At 32.8% G+C, this 26866-nt stretch overlaps 1 protein-coding gene across 2 annotated transcripts in view; it reads left to right on the forward strand.

Moving 5' to 3' along the window:
* LOC126748374 (neurotrimin-like) overlaps nucleotides 1–26866 on the forward strand; it is a 353177-nt gene that overhangs the window by 138940 nt on the left and 187371 nt on the right. For both annotated transcript variants that reach the window (XM_050457564.1, XM_050457563.1), the window contains exon 2: nucleotides 4202–4308. In XM_050457564.1, coding sequence (XP_050313521.1) covers nucleotides 4202–4308 — 107 coding nt within the window. The remainder of the gene's footprint in view (nucleotides 1–4201; nucleotides 4309–26866) is intronic.

Here is a 26866-nt window from a genome sequence, read left to right on the forward strand (position 1 = left end):
TAATCCAAGTGGATCAAATATCTGACTAGTGATAGACAGAATTAATCTTTTTGTTATCCTTTTAGGTACATCACCATTTATTATGGAATAATGAATAGAGTCCTGCGCGGCATCCCAGAATAAACCCAATGTTTTATTTTGTTGGCCTTCACCTAATTGTAAAATGCTGGAAAACTCATTTTTATCAATTTCAAATTGTGATACCAGCTCAGACTTATTTGAAAGCCACTTCCGAAGCTTAAAACCCGCGGTATTGAGAATAAAAGAAATTTCATGCTGAAGTTGCAATAGAGCAGCTTGCGAAAACTCCCCAGCTAATAAATCATCTAAATAGAAGCAATTCATAATCGCTTGACTTGCTTTGGAATATTTATCTTTATACTCCAAACCCAACTGATATAAGCAACGGACCGCTAAGAATGGCGAGGAGGCACAACCGTAAGTGACGGTATTAAGCTCAAAACATTCAATTTCTGCGGATAAATCGCCAATATTTTTCCATAATATTCTTTGATATCCACGTTGACTAGGGTCAATTAATACCTGTCGGTACATTTTTGTGATATCTGCATTAATCACGAAAGGATAAATTCGGAAGTTTAAAAGAATAGCCAATAAATCATTTTGAATTGTGGGACCAACATGTTGTACATCGTTTAAAGAGAGTCCCGTATCAGTTTGAGCCGAAGCATCAAAAACAACCCTGACTTTGGTCGTTAAGTTACCCTCTTTAACCACAGCATGATGTGGTAAATAGCAATATTTATTCGAATCACTCGAGTCGATAGAAAAGTTTTTAACTTTAGTCATGTGTCCCAGATCTCTATATTCATTAAGAAACGCTATATAATCCTCTTTTAAAACTTCATCTTTAAGTAATCTTTTTTCTAAATAAATTAATCTTTTATACGCCATCTGTTTTGAAAAACCTAGCTGATGCAAATTCTCTTTAAAGGGGTATTCAACTACGAAACGACCTTCGGAATTGCGTCCGAAGCTGCTCACAAAATGTTCTTCACAATCTTGTTCAGATTTCGACAAAACTTTACTATTTGACTCGCATTCCTCCAGTTCCCAAAATTTAGTTAAGCGTTGATCAATACTCTGCTCAAAAGAATGACATGCCAAAACTCTATTCTCAGAAACAGGGATACATGTTGGATTAAAGTTACCTGCAACAATCCATCCCAACCTACTATTCTGAAGAACAGGCATGCCCGGGCTACAAATTTGATTCATAAGTAGAATTCTATAAAATATATCATTACCCAACAACATATCAATATTACCCCGTACATTAAATGTATCATCAGCCAAGCTTATATTCCCTGGAATTTTCCACTGAGAAATATTAAAAGACATATAAGGCAAATCTTGCGTAATTTTTGAAATTACTAAACAAGGAATTATTTCTTTAAAATCGTCACAAATATTCGACATAATAGTTACGTTTACTCTAGAACTCGATGTAGCTGACAATGCCTGAGCCAAACCCCTAATCTCATAATCAACATTTCGCCGCTTTAAACCTAATTTACTAACCAAACTCTCCGATATAAAGTTACTTTGCGACCCTGGATCCAACAACGCTCTGATTATAAAAATATTTCCGCGTGAATCGAAAACCCGTATTTTAGCTGTTGCTAAAAGCGACAACGTTGCCTTAACATTCGAATCCACGTGGTTGACTTCCCCTATTGTGGCGCTCAAAGCTACGGCATTTTCATGAGTCGAATTCTCGATCCCGTTCGTTACTGGCGGAGGGGAGTTGTCCGAAACGAAAGGCCTACTATGCACGGGCGCAACCGGAGACTGGATGTTTAAATGCAATAATGAATTATGTTTTTCTCCACATTGACGACAAATATTAGATTTAGGACAATTATTTTGGGTATGATCAGGACTAAAACAATTACTACACAGTTTCATTTTATTTACTGCCGCAATTCTAGAATTAACATTAAGGTTTTTAAATGCGAAACATTTATAAATCGAATGATTTTTCTTGCAATAATAACATGAAAACTTCGATTGTATTGTTGTTGCAGCGTGACATTTAACCCTTTCACATTTAATAGGCAACTTACCATCCTGTTTTGAAGCCTCCAACTTCTCAAGTAGTTCGCACTTTGCTTTTAAAAACTTATTAACATCTTCCAATCCTGGCAACTCACCTTTTATGGGGAAACTTTCCCATTCGCGACGGGTCACAGAATCAAATTTATTTATCAGCATAAACACGATTAATGTGTCCCACTGATCAACTTCTTGCCCAAGACTTTTTAATGATCTTAAATTTTTATTAAATAGATCGTATACTTTGCGCAGCTCTGAATGGGACTCTTTTATGACTTTAGGACAATCAAATAAGTTTTTAACATAGTTGTATACAATTAATCGCTTATTTTCGTATCTATCTGACAATATTGACCAAGCATTTGAATAGTTGTCATTCGTAACTTGCAAATTAGCAATGGCTTGTAAAGGTTCACCTTCAAGAAAGGATTTTAAATAAAAGAACTTTTCAACGTCCGATAGATGCACATTTTTATGAACAATGGCTTGAAACGCATCTCTAAATTCGAGCCATTTTTCATACGACCCATTAAAAACCGGCAACTTCAGATCAGGTAATTTTATTGAGGGTTTAGATGAGACCACATTTTGCGCGTCATGAGTACTAACTGCGCTATTATTAATGACTACCGAAGTCTGCGAATTTATTTCCTCTTTTTCTTTAATAATTGATTTTAAACTACAAATTAGTGAAAAATATTCATTCTCAAAACCTACTCTGTTCAAAGACTCTTCCTCAAAAATTTTACTAGAATCCTCATCACTTTGCGATTCCAAGGTCATTTGACATTCGATGTTAGATTGAACATCGTTAAACTGACACAAAAGAGGTTCAACGTTATCTAATCTTGTCTTAATTTGTATCAAATTTAATTCGGTCAAATAATCTAAATCAATAGAGTCTAAAAAGGACTTGGTCCTGGTTAAATATCCCTTGATATTTCCCCTTTTTATCTTTAATTTACGTAGATCCTCCATGTTACCAATAAATTATAATAAAATAAACACACAAATGATTCTAGTTCTTACCAAAACCTAAATACAGTACACAATACCAAATGAAAGACCAAAATCATAAATTTATTATCATGGAACGGACTTACTCTCTCGTCGACCCAATTTCTTCGGACTGGAACCTTCTAACGTAGGCCATACACATCAACCTGCCTGTACGATGACGATGCGACGGCTACACGGGCCAACATGGCCGCCTGACTGCGGATATTTTATCTGAGCAATCACTTCAAATACTGACCCATCCGTCTCGATTGGACCAAAAATGTTAGCTCAAAGTAGTGGACTGTATGAATGAAAACTGTGCTGCACTTTACTAACAGAAACTATAATTTTTACTTCAAAATTACAAATAAAGCGCGACAAAAAGATTCTAGCGGGACGACCCTTCTAGAACCCACACAGATCTCTCTTTTCTCCACGTCGCAGCGTGGCTAGTACAAAAAAATGGAGGGGCAAAAGCGGCGTTGTCGGTTGTTACATAAATACCCTTTAAAACGTCTTGAAAAATAATAATTATGCTCAAACAGTCAGTGTCCATGACTTAATATCGTCGACATTTAAGTAAACAGTTTCTGTTTTATTTCTGATCCTACCCAACAACCCTCTGCAATATTTAAAATTTTCTTTTATTAATTGTTTCCAAGTGTGCAATTGATTTTTTAGAAGGCATCAGAAATAGACCACTTAATAATACTTTTTAAAGGCTTCACTTGCTTATAATATTGCAAATATTTAAGTCCAAGAAAACAAGAGGTCAACAAGAACAAGAAATAACATCAAAACAAGATTTTATTAAGGTCCTTTTTAAAATGCAAATTAAATTATTCCATTTCTTGATAGAGTAAGTTTCTATTTCGGTTTCGAATTATCCGTAACATTAAATTTGTATGAACAAATTTAACCCGGCCTGTCCGAATGTAAAATGCGGCCGACCAAGCCCGTTTGTTGTTTCATTATGGATGACTTTAGCTCGTAGACCAAAACAATGAGTTTCTAAGAATTGACGTTGTCATTTTAATGTCCGGAAAAAGTGATTTTCCAACGATTAGTATTAAGTGATATATAGATATAGATACCACTTGATTCTTGACACCTTTTTTTATTTTAGCTGTAGTGGAAGAGCCGGAATTCACCGAAGTTATCGAAAATGTGACTGTTGCCGCCGGACGAAATGTTAAGTTTTCCTGCTCGGTCAAAAATTTGGGAACTTACAAAGTAAGTATAATTCTAATTTATTTTACTTTACATCCCTTCTAATTTTTGTGTAAATTACCCCTTCTCTAATCTTTACGAATTGTAAAATTAAAAAAAAAAAGAGTGGTAAGAGTCAATCGTATCACACTTTTAACCACGATCACATGATCTTACTTATACATGATCACACTTTTAACCACGTGACTTTTGCCAACCAATAAGAGTGCTAAATAACATCTGTCATGAAGAGAGGTTAGTTTGTTTATACTTCAGCGGATATTTTATCATTAAAATTTCTTATAACGGTCCTAAATCGTGTTTTAGCTCTGATTCTCACACCACCCCCACCCCTCCGAAAAAAAAACCACTATCTCTCGGTAGCACTCTATCGTGAATTCGAGCTATTGATGATTTTTTATTATCAATAAGAGCATCTGAATCATCATTTATTGGTTAAGAGGTAATTTTTATACATCTAAAACTTCCTTTAAAAATACTTAATTTGAAAAAGTGGTTTCGCAATTAAAAAAATACAACAAGAAAAAAAATCCATGCAATTTTAATGAGTTTGAGTTAGGGCTATTTCAGTGGTCCTACTAAGGTGCCCTTTATTTATTTTTTTCTTTTAAGTTTTAATGAATTTTTTACTCTGTTGATTTAAAACACATCGACAGCAAGATCAAAGGGCGTATGACTTGAGGTCATAAAATGAATGAATTTTTAACTAAGACCACTCATTTAAGGCGTTATATTACGTATAAAATTTAGTAAAAAAGCTCCTTTAGAAATCGGACGACTTTTAAAACGGGAACTCTCGATTAATGAAAGGGCAAAAAATTCTGGAGGCACACCAATCCAATTTGTTAAAGGGAAATATATAGGAGAAAAAATCAATGGATGATTCTTAATTTTTCCATTTGTATTAAGGGCATAATATACAGAGTGGCTTGATGAAAACGAAACGGCGGCCATGTCGGGCTCGTAAAGATTTTAAAAAGAAAATGCTCGGACACGTCAATTTAGATTACCAAGGGGAAACATTTTCAGAGTATAATAACACCTCTATCTGCAACAAATTTTGCACAAATAAACAATAAATATTAAATATTATAACATTATTATTTATTGTTTATTTGTATTTTGACATTCTTAATTTTTCCCTCCTAAACGTCGATTTGAACAAAATCTGTATTATTGCATGGAGTTTACCGGTGGTCATTTTCAGCATTTGTAGGACTAATTTTTATGTATGATTATCATAAATTAATAGTTTGACAAAGAATTGCGATTTAATACAGTTTTTCCAAAAACCCAACAATTTCCAAAAAACTGTATTAAATGTTAAAATAGTCAATAGTTTGAGAAGAATCAAAAGACCTTTCAAACAAGGTATAACTCGACCCACTATTCCATTTAAAATCTTTAAGGTTAGTTCCACCTTAGCGAAGGGATGACAGATGGGGGCGGTATTATACTCTAAAAATGTTTCCCCCTGGTAATCTAAATTGATGTGTCCGAGGGTTTTTTTTTAAACCTTAACGAGCCCGACATGGCCGCCGTTTCATTTTCGTTTAGCCACCCTGTATATAAAAGCAATTATACCTTAAATTTTAATATTTTTTTTTGCTTTTTCGAAAGAAGGTTCTTTTTGTGCTTTACGAAATGAATTCGAAAGAAATTAATAAAAATATTAACGAATGACGAATGTGGTCTGTCATCAATTTTAAACTTTTTATAATATTAAATAAAGTTTTTTTATAACTTAACAATTCCTTAAGACTTCAAGGAAATCTGCCAGATTTAACAGTCGACTATAAGTCTCTATGGCATCGTGGCCCATAGAGAACGACAGAGCCGATGCAGGTTTCGCTTCTGTGGTAAATACCATACGTACCAGTCGAGCCTACTTCCTGGAGAACCACCTTACTATATTCCAAGCTAAAGTCTTCGCTGTGTTGTGATACTTACAGAACATTTTAAAATATGGACAGAACCATACAGTTATCTTAATCTGCTCAAGCCGAAGGCTAAAAAGTTTAGCCTAGGGCCAAGAGGAACTGGGGAAGGAGGGCTACAGGGTTTAGCTTCTCTGGGTGCGTGGCCATTGAGGTAATGAGCAGTGGACTTGCCAATAGATTGCGAACCTTTAATCAGTATAGCCAAAGCTGTAGCTTTCGCATCCCTAAAGTTTCTGCTTAATAGGAAGACCTTTTAGAGATGGACGAAAGATGGATCTGGCATGAGATAGGCAATCATATTGGTCTATTGTCGCAAGTTTGTCAACCATGAATTCCGTTTTATGCCTGTTTTCCGCTAAATTCCCTCTAATTATAAGTTGTATCGTTCTGTATTTTTCGCTTTTCATTATGTGTTCAAAGTATTTTCTGGTTCTTTGGTTGGCAGTATTTATTATTTCTGTTTGTTTCTCCAGACAGTTTAGAATCTCGATATTGGTAATATGTCTTGGATAAGGAATCTTCGGCATTCTGCGGTAGCACTACAGCCAGGCGCCTCTACTCTCTTTTGTGGTGTTTCTGTTAGCGTCCCCGTTTCAACACCACAACGCAATGTGCTGAAAATATAACATCTCAGAATACGGATCCTGGCCTTTAGGTTGATCCTGAGATTATACAGCACCTTAAGCGTAGTATTAAATATTGCTTTTACCTTTTTTCTATTCTAGCTTTTATTTCAACTGAATGATCCCAACTATCATTGAATACGCATCCCACATAGGTAATTATCCTCGATCTCAAGGCTCTTAAAGATACATAAAAAGCAAATAAGAGCATTGAATTAGAAATCATTGACCTAATTTTATACAATTAAATAAAATTAATTATTTTGAAGAAATGGTTATTACGGTAATAATAACTGTAATATTATTAACGAGAAAGATCTACAATATAACTGTTGTTTCTATGCGTAGCGTCATCTGTATGTACAATGACAAATTAGTAGCACCGTCCGTTGCCGTTGACAATGTAACAATGTGATGAAAATGGCGTATGTAAAAAGTTTTATATGTATACTGTTAAATAATAAGTTCATATTTATATGAACTTCATGGTTTGCTTATCAAAGATTCTCGCTTAGTTTCTCTTGTTCATTGTCTTCGTCACATATCACGTTGTTTTTGGACAGTCTTAACCTGATCAGCATTCTTGGTTTTGTGCTCGTTCTTTCTGTTCATTTCATGGTTTTTTTTACGTTCGAGTTTCTATTTGTATTTTTTGGTCATCCTTCTTCTGCTCTTTGCACTTTCGTCTTGAACTTTATTAATTTATCGGTACTAACCCATTTGAAGCCCATACGAGGGAATAGACCAAAAAAATGATTTCTACAGCTAATAATATTAGAATAAAGAAAACTAATAAAAATCCTAAACTTGCTAAAAACCTAATTTTATTTATTATGTCAAACATATTCCGGGTCGAGATTTCATCGTCCAGTATTCAGGAGAAATTATTTATCATACTTAACGTTAAGTTTCAAAAGAAATACTCTCGTCGGATTGTTTAGTAAGTTAAATGCGTTTTTTGAAAAGTAATTGGACGTAGAATAACGGACGGAGAAAAAATGAAAGGCTTAAAAGTTAATTTCTTTTATTAATCATTATTATGGGTTCGCTTAATTGATTTCAGTTTCATTTGAATAACTTTATACAAACATCTTTCATGGAGTACCCTTTATGATACCTTGAAGTCTTTTATGAACACCGTTAATTCTTGAACCCCCAGTAGTGTTGAACTTCGTTTCTGGTTATTCACTAAAATTTTCCTGCTGGGTGGTACCTAATTGGTAGTACAGATTGCAGTGTAGGATCTGTTCTATTATGCCCATAGACTTATTTCAACATATTCAGTGCTGTAGCTTCTAGGAAGTCTAGTATTCTGATTAGCAGTGTAGTTCTTATCCTCTTTGCTAAAGGTTTGGGTTCTCCCAAGATTAACGCCCTGGTCTGATTAAATGATTTGCAGAAGCATAAAATGTAAAGATTGGTTTCTTTTTTTTTTTTCTCAACCTCTACATATTGATGTATCTCTACTCTCCCGAGTCCATTCGGGTGTTTTCTGCAGGGTGCATGGCCTCTTACCTTTCGCAGTTGATATTTGGAGTGGCCCAGTATGTTCTCACCTTTCCTGATGAGTGGGCTACCCAAAAGTTGTTTTAAGATTTCTAGCTTTGCCAGTTGTTCCCAGTAGAATTTATGTTCATGTTGCACCTAGTGTTTGATATCCCTTTTCCAGTTTTTATCGCTGATACAGCAAGTTCGTTCTGGAGTTAGATTACCCTTCAGCGCCATGGTTGCCAATATCTTGTAATAGGTTTATCTCTGGCCTATTTTGTACAGTCTTCAATTATTCTCAAATTGTCCTAATACGTTTGTTACTGCCTGCGCTCCTGTAATGATTGCGAACGTTCTGCCTCTTGGTGCACCTTCTCTCACCAGTTGGACACAGGTCTGGATAGCTTTTATATTTACCGTTACGCCTACAGCTACTTTGATTTTTGATCATGACCGGAGTGTATCATATTCAGTAGCCGCCTGGCCTAAGTTGGTACCTTCTGTGCCCAGTAGCCCCTTTTCCTTTGTTAATTACAAATAATTTATAGTATGGTTGATTTCTTTGTTATTCAAAGATTACTCTACCCTCTGGGTTATCTCGTGGTTCGCTGATTTGCAAGATTTACCTGTTTGGTAGGTTTACTGGTGTGGATATAGAGGACTAGCCCGTAGTACATTATCTCTGACATACTTTTTTATAAGCTTTTCCTGTGTTTTCAGGTGGAATGATGTAAGGCAGATTGGTCTGAAGGATTTGGGTTTCAGGATAAGTCACGTCCCACTTTTGGTAGGAGCTTCCCTTCAAGTCTCTGGTATATGTGCCATGGATAGACTTCCCGCCAGGAGACTTGAATGATTTGAAGGTGTCAATCTCCCATTTAACTATCTTGTAGGTTACAATCTTTCTTTTCAGTTTTCAGTTCCCCTTTTACTCCTGCTTGGAACAATAGAAATTGGGTATTGGACCTATATTGATTAGAGAACTTGCGATTCTACCGGGAAGTGTGTGTTGAACATTATGCCGAGAATTTCCCCCTGTATTGACGTATATTCTTCATTGGAATTTAAGAAAGAACCAAGGGTCTGTAGTGGATCTCTATTGTATTGTTTCCTCCACCATTATGCCTTTTGCCTTTTTTATGACATCATTATGTTTGGTTAAGCTTTATCTATATCCACTTCTTAGTTCTCTTTGCTCTGTGGAAGAGTTTTTGTACTGTGATGATATATTAAGTAATTTATTGTATGGATCTATTGAGAGTGATCATCATTTTAATGTACCAAATTATTTTATAGTTTGTTAGATAGATTCAAATGGTCCTTTTAATTTCAGACCGAGAGTAAGTGACCCAAAAGTAATTTTTCCTTTGAAGGTTAATAGAAAATTAAACGCAGTTTACATCGTCATCTGCAAGGTATTTTCTTTAACAAAAAATAAAAATACATAAAATTCAGTCACAAAAATAATATTAAATATAATTAGGAACAAATAAACTAAACTCACGTCTAGATTCTTGAAAAAATTAAAACTTAAAATCTATAGTGGCAACCTCACGAAACTACAGATAATGAGTTTTGCTCATTTTTTCAAGAATCGTATAGTCTATGGGAAAGTAGAATATTTTGTTGATTCTGTTTAAATTATGTTGTTTATATACCAAATTACTCCACTTCAACATAGTTTTTTAGATGGAAATAATTGAAAATCTGATTCAAAACCTCCAATATAATACGGAAGCACAAAAAACCTAATAAATTATGAAAAAAATTCCTCAGGCAGCTCCCTCTTTATTCTACTCAAAATTTATAAAATTTAATTTTTCATTCTGAAAACAAAATTTAAAATAAGAAATTTTGTGAAATGTTCACCATGTATCTCGATTAATATCAATTTTTGATTAAGTTAGAATGCCTAGAGCCTAATAATTTTACATAAGAGGGCAGTAATATTTCTCATGTATCATTAATTAGCGAATCTCCTGTATACTATAATACTCAAACTTTTCAAATTAATTTATTAAATTTAAAAGTCTTGCCAACGAATCCGGAAAACGTACATAAAATTAGCAAAATCAAACAAAAACCATTGAAGCTAGTTAAGATCGTTACTTCTAGTTTTGTCTCAATAGTGTTTACGTATTTTCCAGACTAGTGATTTGTTGTATTTCAAGAAAGCGCAGCTTGTGGTTTTGTTTTTTTTCTCTGACGGAACAAACTCTCATCCGCTGAAACTTTCTTGATTTTGAATAAGCCGATGCCAGTCGCGTCCCAGTTTGATTAGCCTTTCAACAATAATTCTCAGACTAATTTAAACGAAATCAGAGCGCTCTGCTGCGATTTACTTTTAGCATATGTTTCGCTCGTTGGAACGTTGCATAAATGTCATTGCTTTACTTTAGTTGCTGGATTTTTAAAGCATCATGTTTCAAAGTAACTAAACGACTTTATCATTTTTTGTATTGTTACAAAGTTTAGCATAAATAGCGGCATACCAAAGAGCATTTTAAAACCAAACAACAGCCTTAATTAACAAAAAAGTCTGTCAAGTTAAGCCGTTTTAAGCCTGATATTTGAAGTAGATATATTAGTTAATTAATAACGAAAAATGCATGTTGTTTATACTGCAGCATATTTCTGGATTTAACCCGCGGCTTTTTTGGGACAAAGGGAAAATTTTGTCATGGTTGTATTGTTTGGATTCATACGCTATTTATATGTAATTACAACAAGTAATTAAATAATTACTTATTATCCTTAAATATATATAAATGAAAATATATAAATCTGATCAATGGGCTTTTTAAGCAAAAATGAGTAAATACCAAAATGAAGTTAATTAAAAGATTAGTGAGTAGGGTGGTCGAGAAAAGATACTTCTAGACCCTCAAGGGTTTAGGTAAACGATTCGGTCTCTTCTCTACGGTCCGAATGGCCACTAGAATACATCCCCAAATGTTAGTGTTATTTGATACCTTACTCGGCAGACAGTATGTCTCGAATGACTTAATTTAGATCCTATAGGATCATAATAGATGATAGAATACGTTTATAATTACTTCTTTAAAAAGATTTTTAAACAATTCGAATTAACACAAATAATTTACCGAAAAATGAGTAGGTAAAAGCACATATCAATAGCAACATGTATTCGAGAAAAATGTTTTGGCATATAAATATCGTTTTAAAAATTTAATAAAAAAATGATTTCCAGGATATCAAAGTATAATATATAAATTGAATATTGACTTGAATATTAGGATGTATTTCTTATGGGAAACGACAAACCTTAGATATAGTAATATAAGGATATTGCTGATCTTTTTTAAAGTAAGTAGCGACATAATATAATATACTGAAGATATATCGTCCTCAATTCAATAAAACGTTCAAATCACATAAATTGGAAATATAAAATATGATTTATCATTTATCCATATAGCTATACTTTTAAATGATATTGAAATTACTTATTCTAGGTATTGAGATGGTTTTTAATGGAATATAAAACGTTTTTTGTTGGTTATTACAAGCATTATTTATTTATTTGCAGTTCTTAATTTATTATTCACTAATAAGTGAATATATTGGATAGATAAAGCAATAGGTTTAAGCAAAATGTTTTTTACCTTTGACATACCCGTGTAGATCACACAAAATTTAAATTAAAAAAAAAGCCTCAATTTTATGGTATTTTTTATAGAACCTTAATAAATTCATTTCTTATTTTAAAAGTTAGTAAGAGTTATTTTTCATCGAAATATTTGAAATTGATTTTAACTTTCTTATGTAAATATTATTATGAAAATGTAAATCCGTTAATTATTCTCATAGTTTTTTAGTTTGTCTTGTTTAAGGGGCTTATTTAGGTCCTAATTTAGGTTATTGAGGTTATATTATTGTAAATCCCTGTAGTATGAACTCTCTAGAACTTGGATACTTACTTTCTTTGACTTTAGCTTGCTTTCTGAGTATTTTCTTAAAATTATTGGTCTCCATCGACAAAAACAATATATGTACACAATTCTAAACGCTTTTAAATTGTTCCGTGGATCTTTAAACGGAAGCGCATTTTCCAGACATTTTAATCAGTTTAATTAGGTTTTGTTTACCTTGGAAACAAGTAAACGATAGTAAGCGCGAATCAGGTTAGAGTTTTTGACCTTGTCAATAAAAGGGTCATAAAAGGGTATTCCTGGAGTATTTGTGGTCTACTAAGTAGTCTTATACTGAATTTAATTGCAATCAGTTTCAGAAATAAAGGATATTTAGAACCCCGTTTTAGTGGATGCCTTCAGAAAAATTCGATTAAAGAAGTTTCACAAGCAGAAAGTAGACAAGTAAACAAGAGACCGTAAACAGAAAAAAGAATGAGGTAAGAAACAGGAAAATTTATTAAAGACATTTAAATCCGATCTGAAGAAAGAAAATGAACATCTAGATAGAAAACAAAAACGCCTTATAAAGACCATGAAAGAAGACTTACTGAATTCAAGAGGTGACCTTAAAAAGGAGCAGGTTGAACGAAACAGAAAACAGGGCTTTGACAGTCCCAATGAACCAGCAACACTTAAACTACTCAGCTTTATGTGTCCCTAAAGCTGACTCAGTACTACCAAGTCCCACGTATAAGACTAAACCGGCTACAACATCCTGGAAATAGATAGTACCGGGACAAATATGCGGCCGTAAATGATAATAGTGGATATAGGATCAAGTCATTCCATCGTAAAGCCGAACATCATATCTCGCTGTAAAAGGTTCCCGATTCTTAAACTACATGAAGCTAAATTCACCAGTCGTTTAATAACATTCCAACAGTAAGTAATAGTGGGAGTTATCATGGATAATATCATATTAGGATTAAATGTTTAATAATTTTTATGCATCACCTACATAAAGATAAAATAAATACCAGAGTTGTTAACTGCAGGAAAAAAGGGAGAAAATATCTTGGTTGAGCCCATGGAAAGCTGTAAAATATATGGTTAAAGAATTTTTCCAGCAAAGTCGTTATGATCAACACCTAAAACAAGGAGAGAACATTGGCGTATGCTCTGAAGTAGTGGCCGTCATCAAAAATGCTGATAGAAGTCATCATTTAAGCAAACCTTTTCCAGTATGTTTATAAAACCTTTTTAAAGAATCTTGTGCCAATTACGTCTTCTTGAAGAAAATTAAGATGTGATTTCCCTACACGATAATGACATTGCAAGTACTACTTGGTGTAGCATTGAAAAAAACACTGGAGACATTGCTAAAATAAGCACTTACCTACTGGAAACAAAAATTCCGATAGGTAAACAAAATGAAATTTGCTTAATGCTGGAAGGAACAAGGATACACAAAATGATTCCGGAGTCCATGGCCATCTCCAGTTTTACTAGTAAAAGAAAAGAACAGATCCACCAGATTTTGTTGATCAGCGACTTAATGACATTACCAGGAAGGACAGTTATCCTCTTCCAAAAATTGACGACACCCTGGAGACGCTATCAGGTTCAGAATGGTGGATATAGGATCAAGTCATTCCATCGTAAAGTCGAACATCATATCTTACTGTAAAAGGTTCCCGATTCTTGGACTACATGAAGCTAAATTCACCAGTCGCTTAATAACATTCCAACAGTAAGTAATAGTGGCAGAAATCATGGATGATATCATATTAGGATTAAATGTTTAATAATTTTTATGCATCACCTACATAAAGATGAAGGAAATACCAGAGTTGTTAACTGCAGGAAAAAAGGGAGAAAATGTCTTGGTTGAGCCCATGGAAAGCTGTAAAATATATGGTCAAAGAATTTTTCCAGCAAAGTCGTTATGATCAACACCTAAAACAAGAAGAGGACATTGGTGTATGCTCTGAAGTAGTGGCCGTCATCAAAAATGCTGATAGAAGTCGTCATTTAAGCAAACCTTTTCCAGTATGTTTATAAAATGTTTTGAAAGAAATTTGTGCCAATTTTACCATGAACTAGTATAGTAAATTGCAATGTCTTCTTGAAGAAAATTAAGATGTGATTTCCTTGCACGATAATGACATTGCAAATACTGCTTGGTGTAGCATCGAAAAAAACACTGGAGACATTGCTAAAACAAGCACTTACCTACCGGAAACAAAAATTCCGATAGGTAAACAAAATGAAATTTGCTTAATGCTTGAAGGAATAAGGATACACAAAGTGATTCCGGAGTCCTTGGCCATCTCCAGTTTTACCAGTAAAAGAAAAGAACAGATCTACCAGATTTTGTTGATCAGCGACTTAATGACATTACCAGCAAGGACAGTTATCCTCTACCAAAAATTGACGACACCCTGGAGACGCTATCAGGTTCAGAATGGTTCTCAACGCTCGATCTGAAGAATGAATATTGACAGATAAAAATGCACCCAGAGGATGGAAAAAGTAATTATTCTCTACTGAGACTTTGGCAGCTTACAGTCATGTTCTTTGGACTCGATAATAATCCAGGCACCTTTGGAGGACTTATAAAAATTGCGTTACATAAAATGACTTGGGAATCATGCTTAGTTAATCTGATTATACTATAATGTCATTATACTAGGATGAACATTTGAAGACCATTTATCAGAAAATCAATAGAAGAAAAAAAGTCCAGAAAAATATGGTTTATTTCAAAAAGAAGTTCGATACCTCGCCCATGTTATTTCAGAAAATGATGATTGATTATCAAAAATAATCTAATTAAAGGCGAAGCAATTATTAGCCACGATTCCCTGACAAATACACATATTACAGAAGATTTGTAAGAAATTTTGCTAACCTTGCAAAACCTATACATGAGCTCATGGAGAACAAAGAGATATTTAGGTGGTTAGTAGACTGTGAAGAATCATTTCAAGGGCTAAAAAAACATGGTGTACATCTTCTATTTTAACGGATCCGAGACAAACTTTTATTTTGGCTTTAGTTTAAAGCAATATTAGAATTGGAACCGTCCTTTTACAAAAATGTGAAGATGGCAAGAAAGTGATGGCTTATTTCAGTAAGACACCATCAAAACCAGAAAGAAACTATTATGCAATCATACATGAGCTATTGGCAGCAGTAAAAACTATTGAACATTTCCATAAATATTTGTATGGTCAACGATTCTTCCTTCAAACTGACCATGCTCCTCAGAAATGGCTGATTCAGTTTGAATTGAAGACAAATAGCAAGGATGCTTAAACGACTACAAGAGTATCACTTTACGATAGAATATAGGAAAGACGAATATCATGAAAACGCCAATGCTTTACCTAGAAGACCTGAAGACCCTACACTGAAACATGTGATTGTCTTAAAAGGGAACCGAAACAACATCTAGAGGTACTAGCTTATCATTGCATTGGCATTAACAATCCTGAAGAGTAGAACGCAGCTAGTTTAATTCAGAATCATTGTGATGATGCAGGATTTCGCTTATTGGTCTCGATAGAATTAGTAAATTATATATACAAAGTCAAAAGAGTCTAGTAGAGCGTAGATGTACAAAATAAGACATATCTGACAGTTGAAGCTGTCCATGACGATGTTGGCGGAGGACATTTTGTCCGAGTCCCACCAAGCAAAAGGCAAAAAAAAACTGTAGTATTTTGTTGGTGCACCCTTTAAATAAATTATCATAGACGTAGCAGGACCTTTTCGATGTGCCCTTGTTGCTGTGGATTACTTTAGTAAGTGGGCCAAGGTTTACCGCATTCAGAACTAAGAAGCAACCACAGTAGCTGTTTCAGAGCTGGACATGTCGGTTTGGTGTCCTTAGAGAAATACATTCAGATAAATAAAGGAACTTTAAGTCACGAATATTTCAACAATTGTGCCAGTTGCTCGGAATTGATAAGACTCGCACAACCCCCCTACACACTCAGTCTGATTGAATGGTTGAAAGATTTAATGGCACATTTAAAACCTATTTGAGAGTTGTTTTATAAACTGTAAACAAACCAACGAGAATATTTGTATACAACTACTACCGATTAGCATACCGTTCTTCTATCCACGAGTATACTAAACAAATCCCCGCAACAGTTGTCTTCGGGTTCTTTTAACTTTGGATATTATTACCGGGAGATCTCACAGGGCTTGAGAAGCACGTCGACCATCTATAAGATTATTTTCAAATGACCCACGAAAAAGTAAGAAATAAACTTCATCTAGAAAGTAACAAAATGAAATTACGTTATGACATAAAGGCGAATTCTAAATTGTTCCATGGGTCTTTAAAAGAGACCGCGTTTCTTGACATTTTAATCAATTTAATAAGTTTTGTTAATAACCTTGGAAACAATTAAACGGCAGTCAACGCGAGTCAGGTTAAAACTCCAACTTGACGCTATCAATAAAAGTGTGTTACTGAATTTTCTTACAATATTATAAGCTAATAGTGATTATTATTAATAATATTATCGATCTGAACAAAAATGTCTGATAATAGTTTATTGAATGTTTTTGAGTAAACTGTTCGAAAAAAGAAAACATAATTTTCAATTCATCCAGGCAGAAGTATAGCGGAAAATTTTTATCTCAGTCTAAAGTATTATAGAGGTAACTAATAAAATAGTAGATTCTTTATGTAATTAGGTAACCCACGTGAGAAAAATACAATTTCTAAGTCATTTAGACAGTAATGTAGAAAAAAAAAATTTCTTATCTCCATCTCAGCTTGAGCAGGCAGTCACTAAGAGAAAAAGGGAATTTTTATTAAAATATCATCTTTAAAATTTTTATTAAATTTTTGGTTATTATGTATATTTTTGTTGTATATTTAACTGCCCTAAAAATTGGTTTAAAACATAATTAAGAGACGAAAAATAAATATTAAATGCGATGATTCGAGTATTTTTTAAAATTTTTACATTCAAAGCTGTAAACCTTTTCAGTCACTACTGTAGATTGCTAATATTAATAGTATTTATTTAAAAAGAAAAAACATATATTACATTGAATATCTTTTTAATATATTATCCTAAAGAGCTTATTTTCAAAATTAAAAGTTCAAAAGAAACTTTAGCTGCAGTGCTATTTAAAAAAAAATATTCAGATTAAAATAAGTGACGTTTTTTGAATGTATTGGAAATTAAAATTTTAAATTAATGTTGCCGTTAACTGCTCATAAAAAATTTACATGGTTTTTATTCGCCATTTAGTTTTCAATATTTAACTGGAAAATGTTTAAATTTGTCGCATTGAATTTGGTTATAATACCCTAATAAATATTTACCTGGTAATGTGCAATATCTCTCTATAGTTCCGTTATTTGACAAAACATATTTGTTATATAGATTAGATTAAATCTATTTCTTTTTTTGGATTTGCTTTTTTTGTAATTCGATATACTGAAAAACTATAAATAATAAATCAGTATGAACATATCGGTAAAGCTGTATTTTACTTTCAACAAGGAGCAGTTATTTACTTAATCTTCATAAAATACCTTTAAGGGGTACGTTGCTTAGATATTACACTTATCAGTAATATTTTACAGAAATCGGGGTTAAATGTAAAGGAGGAGGAAAGCAACGTTAAAGGCCCTTATATTTCTGAAACGAGAAATCCACTTCGAGATGAAGATGATCCAAATTAAGACCCATCCTTATAAATAACAACGTAAATGAATTCGAGAGTTACTGGGTTTATGTTTTAAAGGGAAAAAATTAGGTTTTTTTAGGATTTCGCCCTTGTTTATCCTACGCTGTTTTTCTTGAATTTTATTTATAGTATATTAAAATATCAAGCATCTAAATAATAATTTTTATGTAAGGTAATAAATTAAAATTTATAAGGTTTAGCGCAAAATCTAAAAAACCTTTGGTGCTGAGAGAACTGATGAAATTTTCGTAGTTTATGTTCAAACTAACTTTGAATGAACTGTTTAGCATAGTTTTGTTAGCACAATTAGTTTATTATATTTTTTGTTATTTTGGTTCTACTTCAGAAGTTTGTTAAGTAAAGAAACAAAAGTAAGTTTGTTGAGAAACATGTAGCTTAAGAAATACTTGAAAAATATAGTAGCCTCTTTATCATTTATTGTATTAAGGCGAGTCCGTATTGATAAAAAATGTGTTTTTTTAATCGGTCTTTGTGGTGTGAATAAAGCATTTATTATACATATATTTAATTATTTTGTCTATCTCTTACTTATCTATTCTCTTTTAAATTTCTCCTGCAATTATTTAGCGGCATTCGGAAATGTCCAGGAATTTCCCAAAAATGAACATTTTAGCTTTAGTTTACCTTTGGTGCCAGTATAATATATTTGTGGTTTTTTTATGTCCTTCATACACATTTTCAGCAAAACATATAAATATAAATATGTATATGTCAAATTTATATGTTCTTAGTCTACTTTATATCAAATGTAGACTAAGGACATATAAATTGTTTTCTTAACCGAGCATAGGAACTAATTTATTACGGTTGTGTAGAGTTAGGTTGTTAGTCTTGACTGAACAACATTCTTCTTATTTTGCTTCTTCTTTGATAATAATTTTCGGTGAGGTTTTCTATAGCAGCAATTATTGTACTTTCCCCCATAACGGAAAATATACAAATATATATTAATATATGTGATAAAAGATTCTCATGTCTTTTTCTCTTAATTTAGAACTAACGTCATTTTTCAATGCATCCTTTCTAATAAAAATGTTGGTGTCCTAAGTAGAAACTATGACGCCAATATGAATTTTATTTATTTATTAATAAGATTTTTTTATGGGCCTATCTGAAGTTTATATGAATAAAGCAAATAATGTTGATGATTTAAAGCAAAAAAATCGACAATAAATTAGACTAATCAATCAGCAAGTGATTGAAAATGTGCAATTGGAAGTTATTTACCAACTTCAAAAATTTTTTGAAGTAAATGGGCAACAAATTGAATATCAATTGCAATAAATATTGTATAAGTTTTTATTTTTTAATGTCGCATGTTTTATTAGTCTCTTACGTTTAATTTGACAAACTGCTGACTTTAAGCATCTGGTATACTATACAAAAAGTAAGAGTTTGGTAAAGTATAGTAAAAAGATATGCTGGGTGTTTCATCTAAAAAAAATATTTTGACGCCATACTTTCTACTTGAGGAACCCCACTCAGAAAATATTTATTGCAAAAAACGCGTGTGACAATGCCAATCGACGTGTCCGAAAAATAAAAGAGAAAAAACAACCTGAATTTCAAATGAATTTATTCCTTTCATCGTGAATGCACTGCATATGTAGATACAGTATCTAAAATCATTAAATTACTACATATCTTGCGGGAAGAATGAACAAGACAGCGCCAATTTCATATGATTAAGTAATATCCCTAGAACGGATTTCATTTCCGATAATTGCATTACCCTGTATACAAGAAACGTACGAATTTCATATTCATAAATACGGAAGGAGGGAAGTCGCAAGTCAATTCTCAGCGTTCGTTCGCATCTGTAACGAATGACGTAAAATGTATGGGCTGTTAATATTTGTTATAAATGTGAGAGGGAGTGAGAGAGAATGAGCCAGACTTTACGAGGCGGATTTACACCAGCGACAGAACTCTCCGAGGTCTACTTTACAACTTTATTGACGCCCCTACTTGCTAACTTCTGTAAAAAGAATTTTTCTTGTTTAATACCTTTTTATAGATCGACCAGTGCCACATTTAATTGCGTGATTTCGAAAGTTATTTATCATTACATCATTATTCTGGCGAGTAGAACTGGTTTTGATTTTAAAGCCTGGATAGAAACGTATCTATCCTATAGCAATAGTTAATTTTAATTTTTATCCTATTCTTATGCGTAAGGAATAACGGAGTTTCTAAGGATTCCTAGAGACCTGAACGCCAGTGGGAATACTAGACTACCTGTGAGTTATGAACATACATATGTGCGTCAAAGCCCTACCCAGAAATGCTTTTCATATTAAATATTTCCATTAAGGAGAGTCTTCAGCCCTAAAAATTACTTTATATATTAGTAAGTGGTAATTATATAAAGTTAAAAATTAGCTTCCTTGATCCATCTATATAAGGTAAATATACAGTATCGGACAAAAATTAAGCGACGCTATAATATTCCTAAAAAACTTTGTGACTGTACCTCGTCTAATTAGGAACAATTTTGTAGTATCAGTACCTTTGTTAATCGTATTTAAACATTCTTTGCCTCTTGTGATGAATAGCAAGAGATTAGTAAATTGTTGTATGTTTTTATGCATTTTTTCATGGACAAAAATAAAGCGACTTGATCGATATTGTTCATACCATTAGTAGATAAACATCGGTTTTGGTTGGTATCAATCTATATTTTGTTTAAAAATGCCTCGTGGTAAAAGTTTTTCTATTCATCTTAAAGAAAGAATTATTGCATCGTATAAGATGGGAACACCACAATACGTAATAAAACAAGAACTAAGGGTTTCAAAATCTGTTGTGTCGAGGACCATTCAGAACTATCGAATTAGAGGAAAAGTAGTTAACCGAAAACAGACGGATAGACCGAGAAAAACTGGATAGAAAAATTAAAAGGATCTCTCGGGCAAATCCTTTTCTGTCAGCAAAGCAAATTCTGGCTGAAGGTGGGGTTGTTTCTCTGGCTATGAAATGGGACCAATTTACCAAATTGAGGGCATTATGGATAGGTTTAAGTATAAATATATCCTTGAAAATGTCATGCTACCTTATGCGGAATGGAATATGCCACTACGTTTTGTTTTCCAACACGACAATGAGCAAAATGTATAAAAGAATGGTTTAATGAAACTAAAATAGCCATTCTTAAATGGCCATCCCAATCGCCCGATCTTAACCCGATCGAAAACCTGTGGCAAATTGTGGATGTGCAACTTAGTAAAAACTATAAAAACAAAGAGTACATTTTTGAAGAAATTAAAAATATATGGAAAAATATTGATCAAGATATAATTGATAATTTAATTTCTTCCATGCCTCAAAGGTGCCGCCAGGTAATCGCAAATAAAGGCTTGTGGACTAAATATTAAGGGCGCAATCTGAAAATATTTTCTTTTAATTTTATTGTAAGCGTCGCTTAATTTTTGTCGTATAGAAATATTTAACTTTTCTTTTTCTTTTTATGATCTTGTTTATACGGAAGAATTTTGGTATGTTATGTAATAAATACATGTTTATTAATGAGTGTATTTTTTTTATTGAGTTTTAATTATTCTTGCGTTTTTGCTTTTTTAATAAAAGAAAAAAACTGTATCGTCGCTCTATTTTTGTCCGATACTGTAGTTTCTAATTTGAAGATGTTTTAATTTCTTAAGATTAATTTAATTCGATTAGTTTTACATTAAAGTCTGCTGATTACCATTATTCATGAGAGCTTTTGTATTTTTGAATACACATCAAAAGATTTAAATAAAGTTAAAGCAAATTTGAAAAAGGCAATCTTACTTTCATACTTGTTTTTTCTTAAAAGTTACTTCGTAGCCCGTTTTTAAACTCCCATAATATTACATAGCAAACCATTAGCACCTTATAGAACAATCACCAAGCAATTTCCGCAATTTAATCTAATGAAGAAATTCATTCAGTAATGAAACGACAATTGAGAGGAAATAAAATAACATCGGAAGACAAATATGCAACCTGCGAGACCTCATAGTCAGACGCATTCCGATGTTAAGTGAAGACTATTAACGCGAGAAACACAATTTAATTTGGCCTTTCGAAAGTATGCTCGAAAGATTTAATTAAACCCGCTCTGATTGAACTGCTTTAGCTCAAAACAATTTTATTACGTTAATGCTGGAAGTTCATAGTATGTTCGATAAATGTACTACATTTGTTTGTATTAAAAAAAAATGTTTTTTTTTTAGGAATTTTTTGACAGAAACTTTTTTTTGATTAAAGCTTGTAAAAAATAATTAAAATTTTAAATAAATTGTTTTTATTTTAATCAATTAAGAGATAATTTGTATAGGAAATATAATTTAAATAAAACATTTTTCCTAAATTTACTCGTATATTTTGCTATTGTGAAAGTCACATTACAAATCAAGTTATAATTTGATTTGAAGTACTGTAAAAATGCGAGAATGTTGTGTGAGAAATGATGGATAAAGAAAATTCCAAGCCGACAATACGGTACATGATTGATTTGTCGATGGACATCCAGCAGATTTAAATCATAGAAATCCCATATTATATAGCAGTAAAGTCGGTTGAGCGAGCCGGTGAACTTTCTTGTGAAACTTTTTCATCCGTTCAATTTTCTTTCTTGGTGGTTTTCCCTCGATCTCTCTTTTTCTCTTTTCTACACTGGGCCCTTCACGGTTAGTTTTTTAATACATCAGACGTCACCGAGTAGACCCAAAGAAATTGGACACACTTTTTACTAATATCCTAGGACGCGTATCCAAAAGATAACTTTAGGGGATGTCCTCTTGTATTTTATGAATAAAAGATGTTTCATTTAATTTTGACTCTGTGACGGCTTTGGCAATAAAAAAGGCATCTTTTCTTTCTAAGAATAAATTGTTCTTTTGTGCTTTTACAGGTTTTGGTTAAGTAGTCTGTTGCCACTTTTATAAGAAGATAAGCAGTGTTTCATTTTTACTTCACGACTTATAAATTATTTTTTCATTGAAATAATTTATAAAATTAACAAATAACTGTTATAATTTAATACAGGTAAAAAAAGTCACGCACTCAGGGTAATCGTAAAGTTTTCTTAAATTAAGCAATTCGATTGGGTAAGAATTTCGCAATTAAGTTTGCCTTTCCAACTTGTAGCGATTACCACGATTGAGAAAAGTTACTTTATTCCTTTTATCTAAGGCCTTTTTTATCTAAAACGTACTTTTCACAGTTTGAGCAGTTAGAAAAGAGGTTTTATTTTCTCAATATGAAATTTTCGTTTCTTTACACGTTATTCTTTTATCGACCTAAGCCGTTTTTAGCAAAAATGTGTCTCTTTTTAACTATCTAATAAAGGCTTGTTTAAGTCAACTTTGATAATAAAACGTTTCAAATTTTAAAGGAAAATATACGGACCATCTCTAACATCCACTCTTATAGTAGTCGACAGAAGAGCTTTATTCCTTTGTTTTTCCAGCAGGACAAAACCGAAATGGAAAAACGCCGGTATGTAGGCCAAGACACAATTCGATCAAGCCACTGAGATTTTCTAGCTTCAGTGCATCAGCATAAATGCTGTGTTCTAGTATTTATATGGGAATAACATGCTTCTGCGTATCAAGATATAAATAATTTAATTAACCATTTATTAGTGAGCCACATAAAAATCGGCAAGGTAGAATACATATTTGCTATTTTCTGAGGCACAGTTTTTTAAAAAGTCTAAATTTAGTTTTTTATTGATTTATAGATAATATCTTTTTTTCTTTAATTTCCTGCTAAGAAAATCCGCTCTTTTCTCTCAAGTCTCTTTTGGATCTCTGAGTTAGCTAACATGTATAGAATTTTTCACGGCAGACTAATGTCCAGTAGGAACGTAGGGGTGTCCCGTCTAGCATCTAAAAATTTACTACCTTGTTTACCACTTATCCACGTTTACACACTCGGTCGGGGTCCACGAGGAAAAGCTTTGTTTTTCCTGGCTTTGCGCCCGCCTATACACTTTTCTGGGGCTTTTTAATGCTTTGTATAAGCTATTTCCACCACCGATTTTCACGTATTACCTTCCATAGTTTGTTGTAATGTTCTAAAGAAGCTTAGTCAATATTTCCTTTTAATAGGTAAGTACTTCGAAAGTTATTAAAAAATATTAATTATGTTTTTAAAGACACATATTTAAGTGATTTGAAAATATGTAATATTTCGAAAATTTGTTGTTCTTTACCAGCTTTTACCCATATTGGGACATCAAAAATTAAAATATTAATTGCGCAAACCACTTTCACTGTTAAATTATTTTGCTGTCCTCACTTTATAATAAAAAGGTTGACGCAATACGTTAAGCCTTTAACAAGAACGTAAGAGTAAAAAATCCGAGACAAACAATAAATTGTCTGTGTAAATATGTCAGATTTAATGCTAAGGCATCATTTAGAAAATCATTTTTTTGTGAAGGAATAAATGATGTTCTCAAAACCCTTAAGAAAGGTTAATAAAACTGAAACTTTATTCTATTGAGTCATGTTTTTATTAAAAAAGATTGTGAGAATACCATAATTTTAATTTTATTATAATTTAACGAGGAGCATCTTTATCAATTATATATTACAAATAAAAGGATACAGTTGATATTTAAAAAATAATTCCGCACAATAAGAAGAAATAATTGGTAATCAATTTTAAGCAGTTTACGGTTACTGATAATAACTTCACAAATATAAAAATTCATTTATTATCAAATGGATAGGTCACAAAACAAAAAATTCATTAATACATTCTTTTCTTACTATCGATCTTTTATTTTTTCCTCTTTGAGGCAATATTCACAGTTTACAAGCCGATGAAGAGGGAGAGTTTTCAACTTTATATAATTCCTTCATTTTACTTGATGGAATGTCTAAAAAATATGATAATAATAAAACAGTACGCTAGTCAAGATATTCCATATACGTTCTTTTTCAAGTGTCTTATCCTCTACGAATGTTGGCAATCATTAGCGATATCTGTATTTTATTGATTTCTAAAGGCACTTGTCGTAGTCTCCAGTCATAGTATTGTCGCAAATTCTTTAGCAACAATATTCTTCGACGTCTGGGTTCTCTCCTGCCTTCGCTTTTATCATTAATTTGAGAAGTCTGTATTTTTCGTTTCTAAGAAAGTATCCAAGAGATACCAACTTTCGTTCTTTAAGTGTGAGCATGACTTCGAGATCTTTTGAAAGTCTCGTAAGAAAATTCACATTTGGTACTTTGTATATTTAGGATATCTTCAGTATTCCATTCAAAACAAGGTCCCGTATTGGGCCCAGTGTTGTTTCTTTTATTTATTAATCTCTTGCCTCTGGCAATAACACATAGTGTCATCACCATGATGCATCTGCGCTGGTCCGAAGACAGAACATGGAAACAATTGATGTATCTTCTGGAAAAGCCTTAGAGGAACTTAGCAATTGGTTTATTTTAAATCAACTTTATTTGAACAATAAAAAGACTAATTACATGGTTTTTCATGCATGTCATAGTCCAACGATAACAATTGTTTGAAACGCCAAAAATCTGTTTTTGGCTTAACATTGGATGATTCACTTTCTTGGGAATCTCATTGTGCTGAGTTGTCGATGAAGCTCGGTAGTTTATGTTATGCCATTAGGAACCTTAGGGTGGTAATGCAAATTTATCAACTAATTTGTCCATACTACGCTATTATACACTCACGAATTTTGTACGGTATTCAGCTCTGGGGCTGTACGTCGCATGCACGTCCAGTGTTTATTAGCCAAAAACATATCCCTAGGTGTATTGCCGGAGTATCACCGATGACTTCCTGTAGACCTCTTTTTAAGGAATATAGAATTTTGACGGTCCCGTGTGTGTATATATTTGAACTTTGCTTATATGTTTTTAACCCTTTGTGTGCTAGTGTGCCTGCGGTGAGGACACTTACAAATTAATTTTTACTGACGATCCTGGTGTGGTTACAGCGAAGATATCATTGATGAGGTATGCGGAAGCGTGTCGCTCCTCTAAATTTAAGCGCCAATAAGAGTCGAGTATTATTTGGACAGTTTGCATATTAATGTTCGCACGTGATATTGTTGTGGTAACAAGTTTCCCTGTTTTTTGGTTGTTAGAGCAGTTTTTGGGACCATGGGTAGTAAGATTTGCTTTTATATTAGAAATAAAATATCTAGGATGATGTTTATGTTATCGCTAGAATGTAATTTTGAGAAAAAGGTATTAGTTTTATAGAAAATATATGGTGTGTTCAGGGCGGTGACACCAGTCTCTTAGGCAAATAATTTTCTCAAAATTTCATGAGTATTTTTTTAACGGTTTTTTTTATAGGATTTTATTTTTATTTACAGATAAATTTTATAACAAGCTTATAAATCTCAACTCCAATGACCTGTATGATTATTTGGAAGAAATTCCTTGTGACAACATTAGCGAATTAGGAGATGTTAGTGAAGATGAGATTGAAGGGTACGCAGAAATGGTAGGCCCAACGGCAGCGGCGTCGCCAGCAATTGATTTGTTTGACATAGAAAATATTCCTATTATATTTGGGAATGATACTTTGTCCCAAGACGCTGATGTACTTAGCCAAATGGAGCAGTGAGGATGAGCTACCTTTGTCACTAATACGAGCCCAGGAAATTCGCAAAAAAACTATATGGACTAACTCCAACTCACACTGTGTTCGAAATTTTACACCGATATAGAAACCCCTACCGACATGTTTTTGCATATATTCCCTGAGCATCTGTTAGACCACATAGCTTTTCAAACTAACTTATATGTCTTGCAAAGAAACGGAGGTAATAGTCATGCATTTACGCCTACTAGTGTAAAGGAAATAAAGGGTTTTATTGCAATAACCTTGATAATGGGCATAAAAAAGGTACCCAGCTACAAGGATT

The sequence above is a fragment of the Anthonomus grandis genome, chromosome 22 (genome assembly GCF_022605725.1).
Source record: "Anthonomus grandis grandis chromosome 22, icAntGran1.3, whole genome shotgun sequence".
Lineage (NCBI taxonomy): Eukaryota > Metazoa > Arthropoda > Insecta > Coleoptera > Curculionidae > Anthonomus > Anthonomus grandis.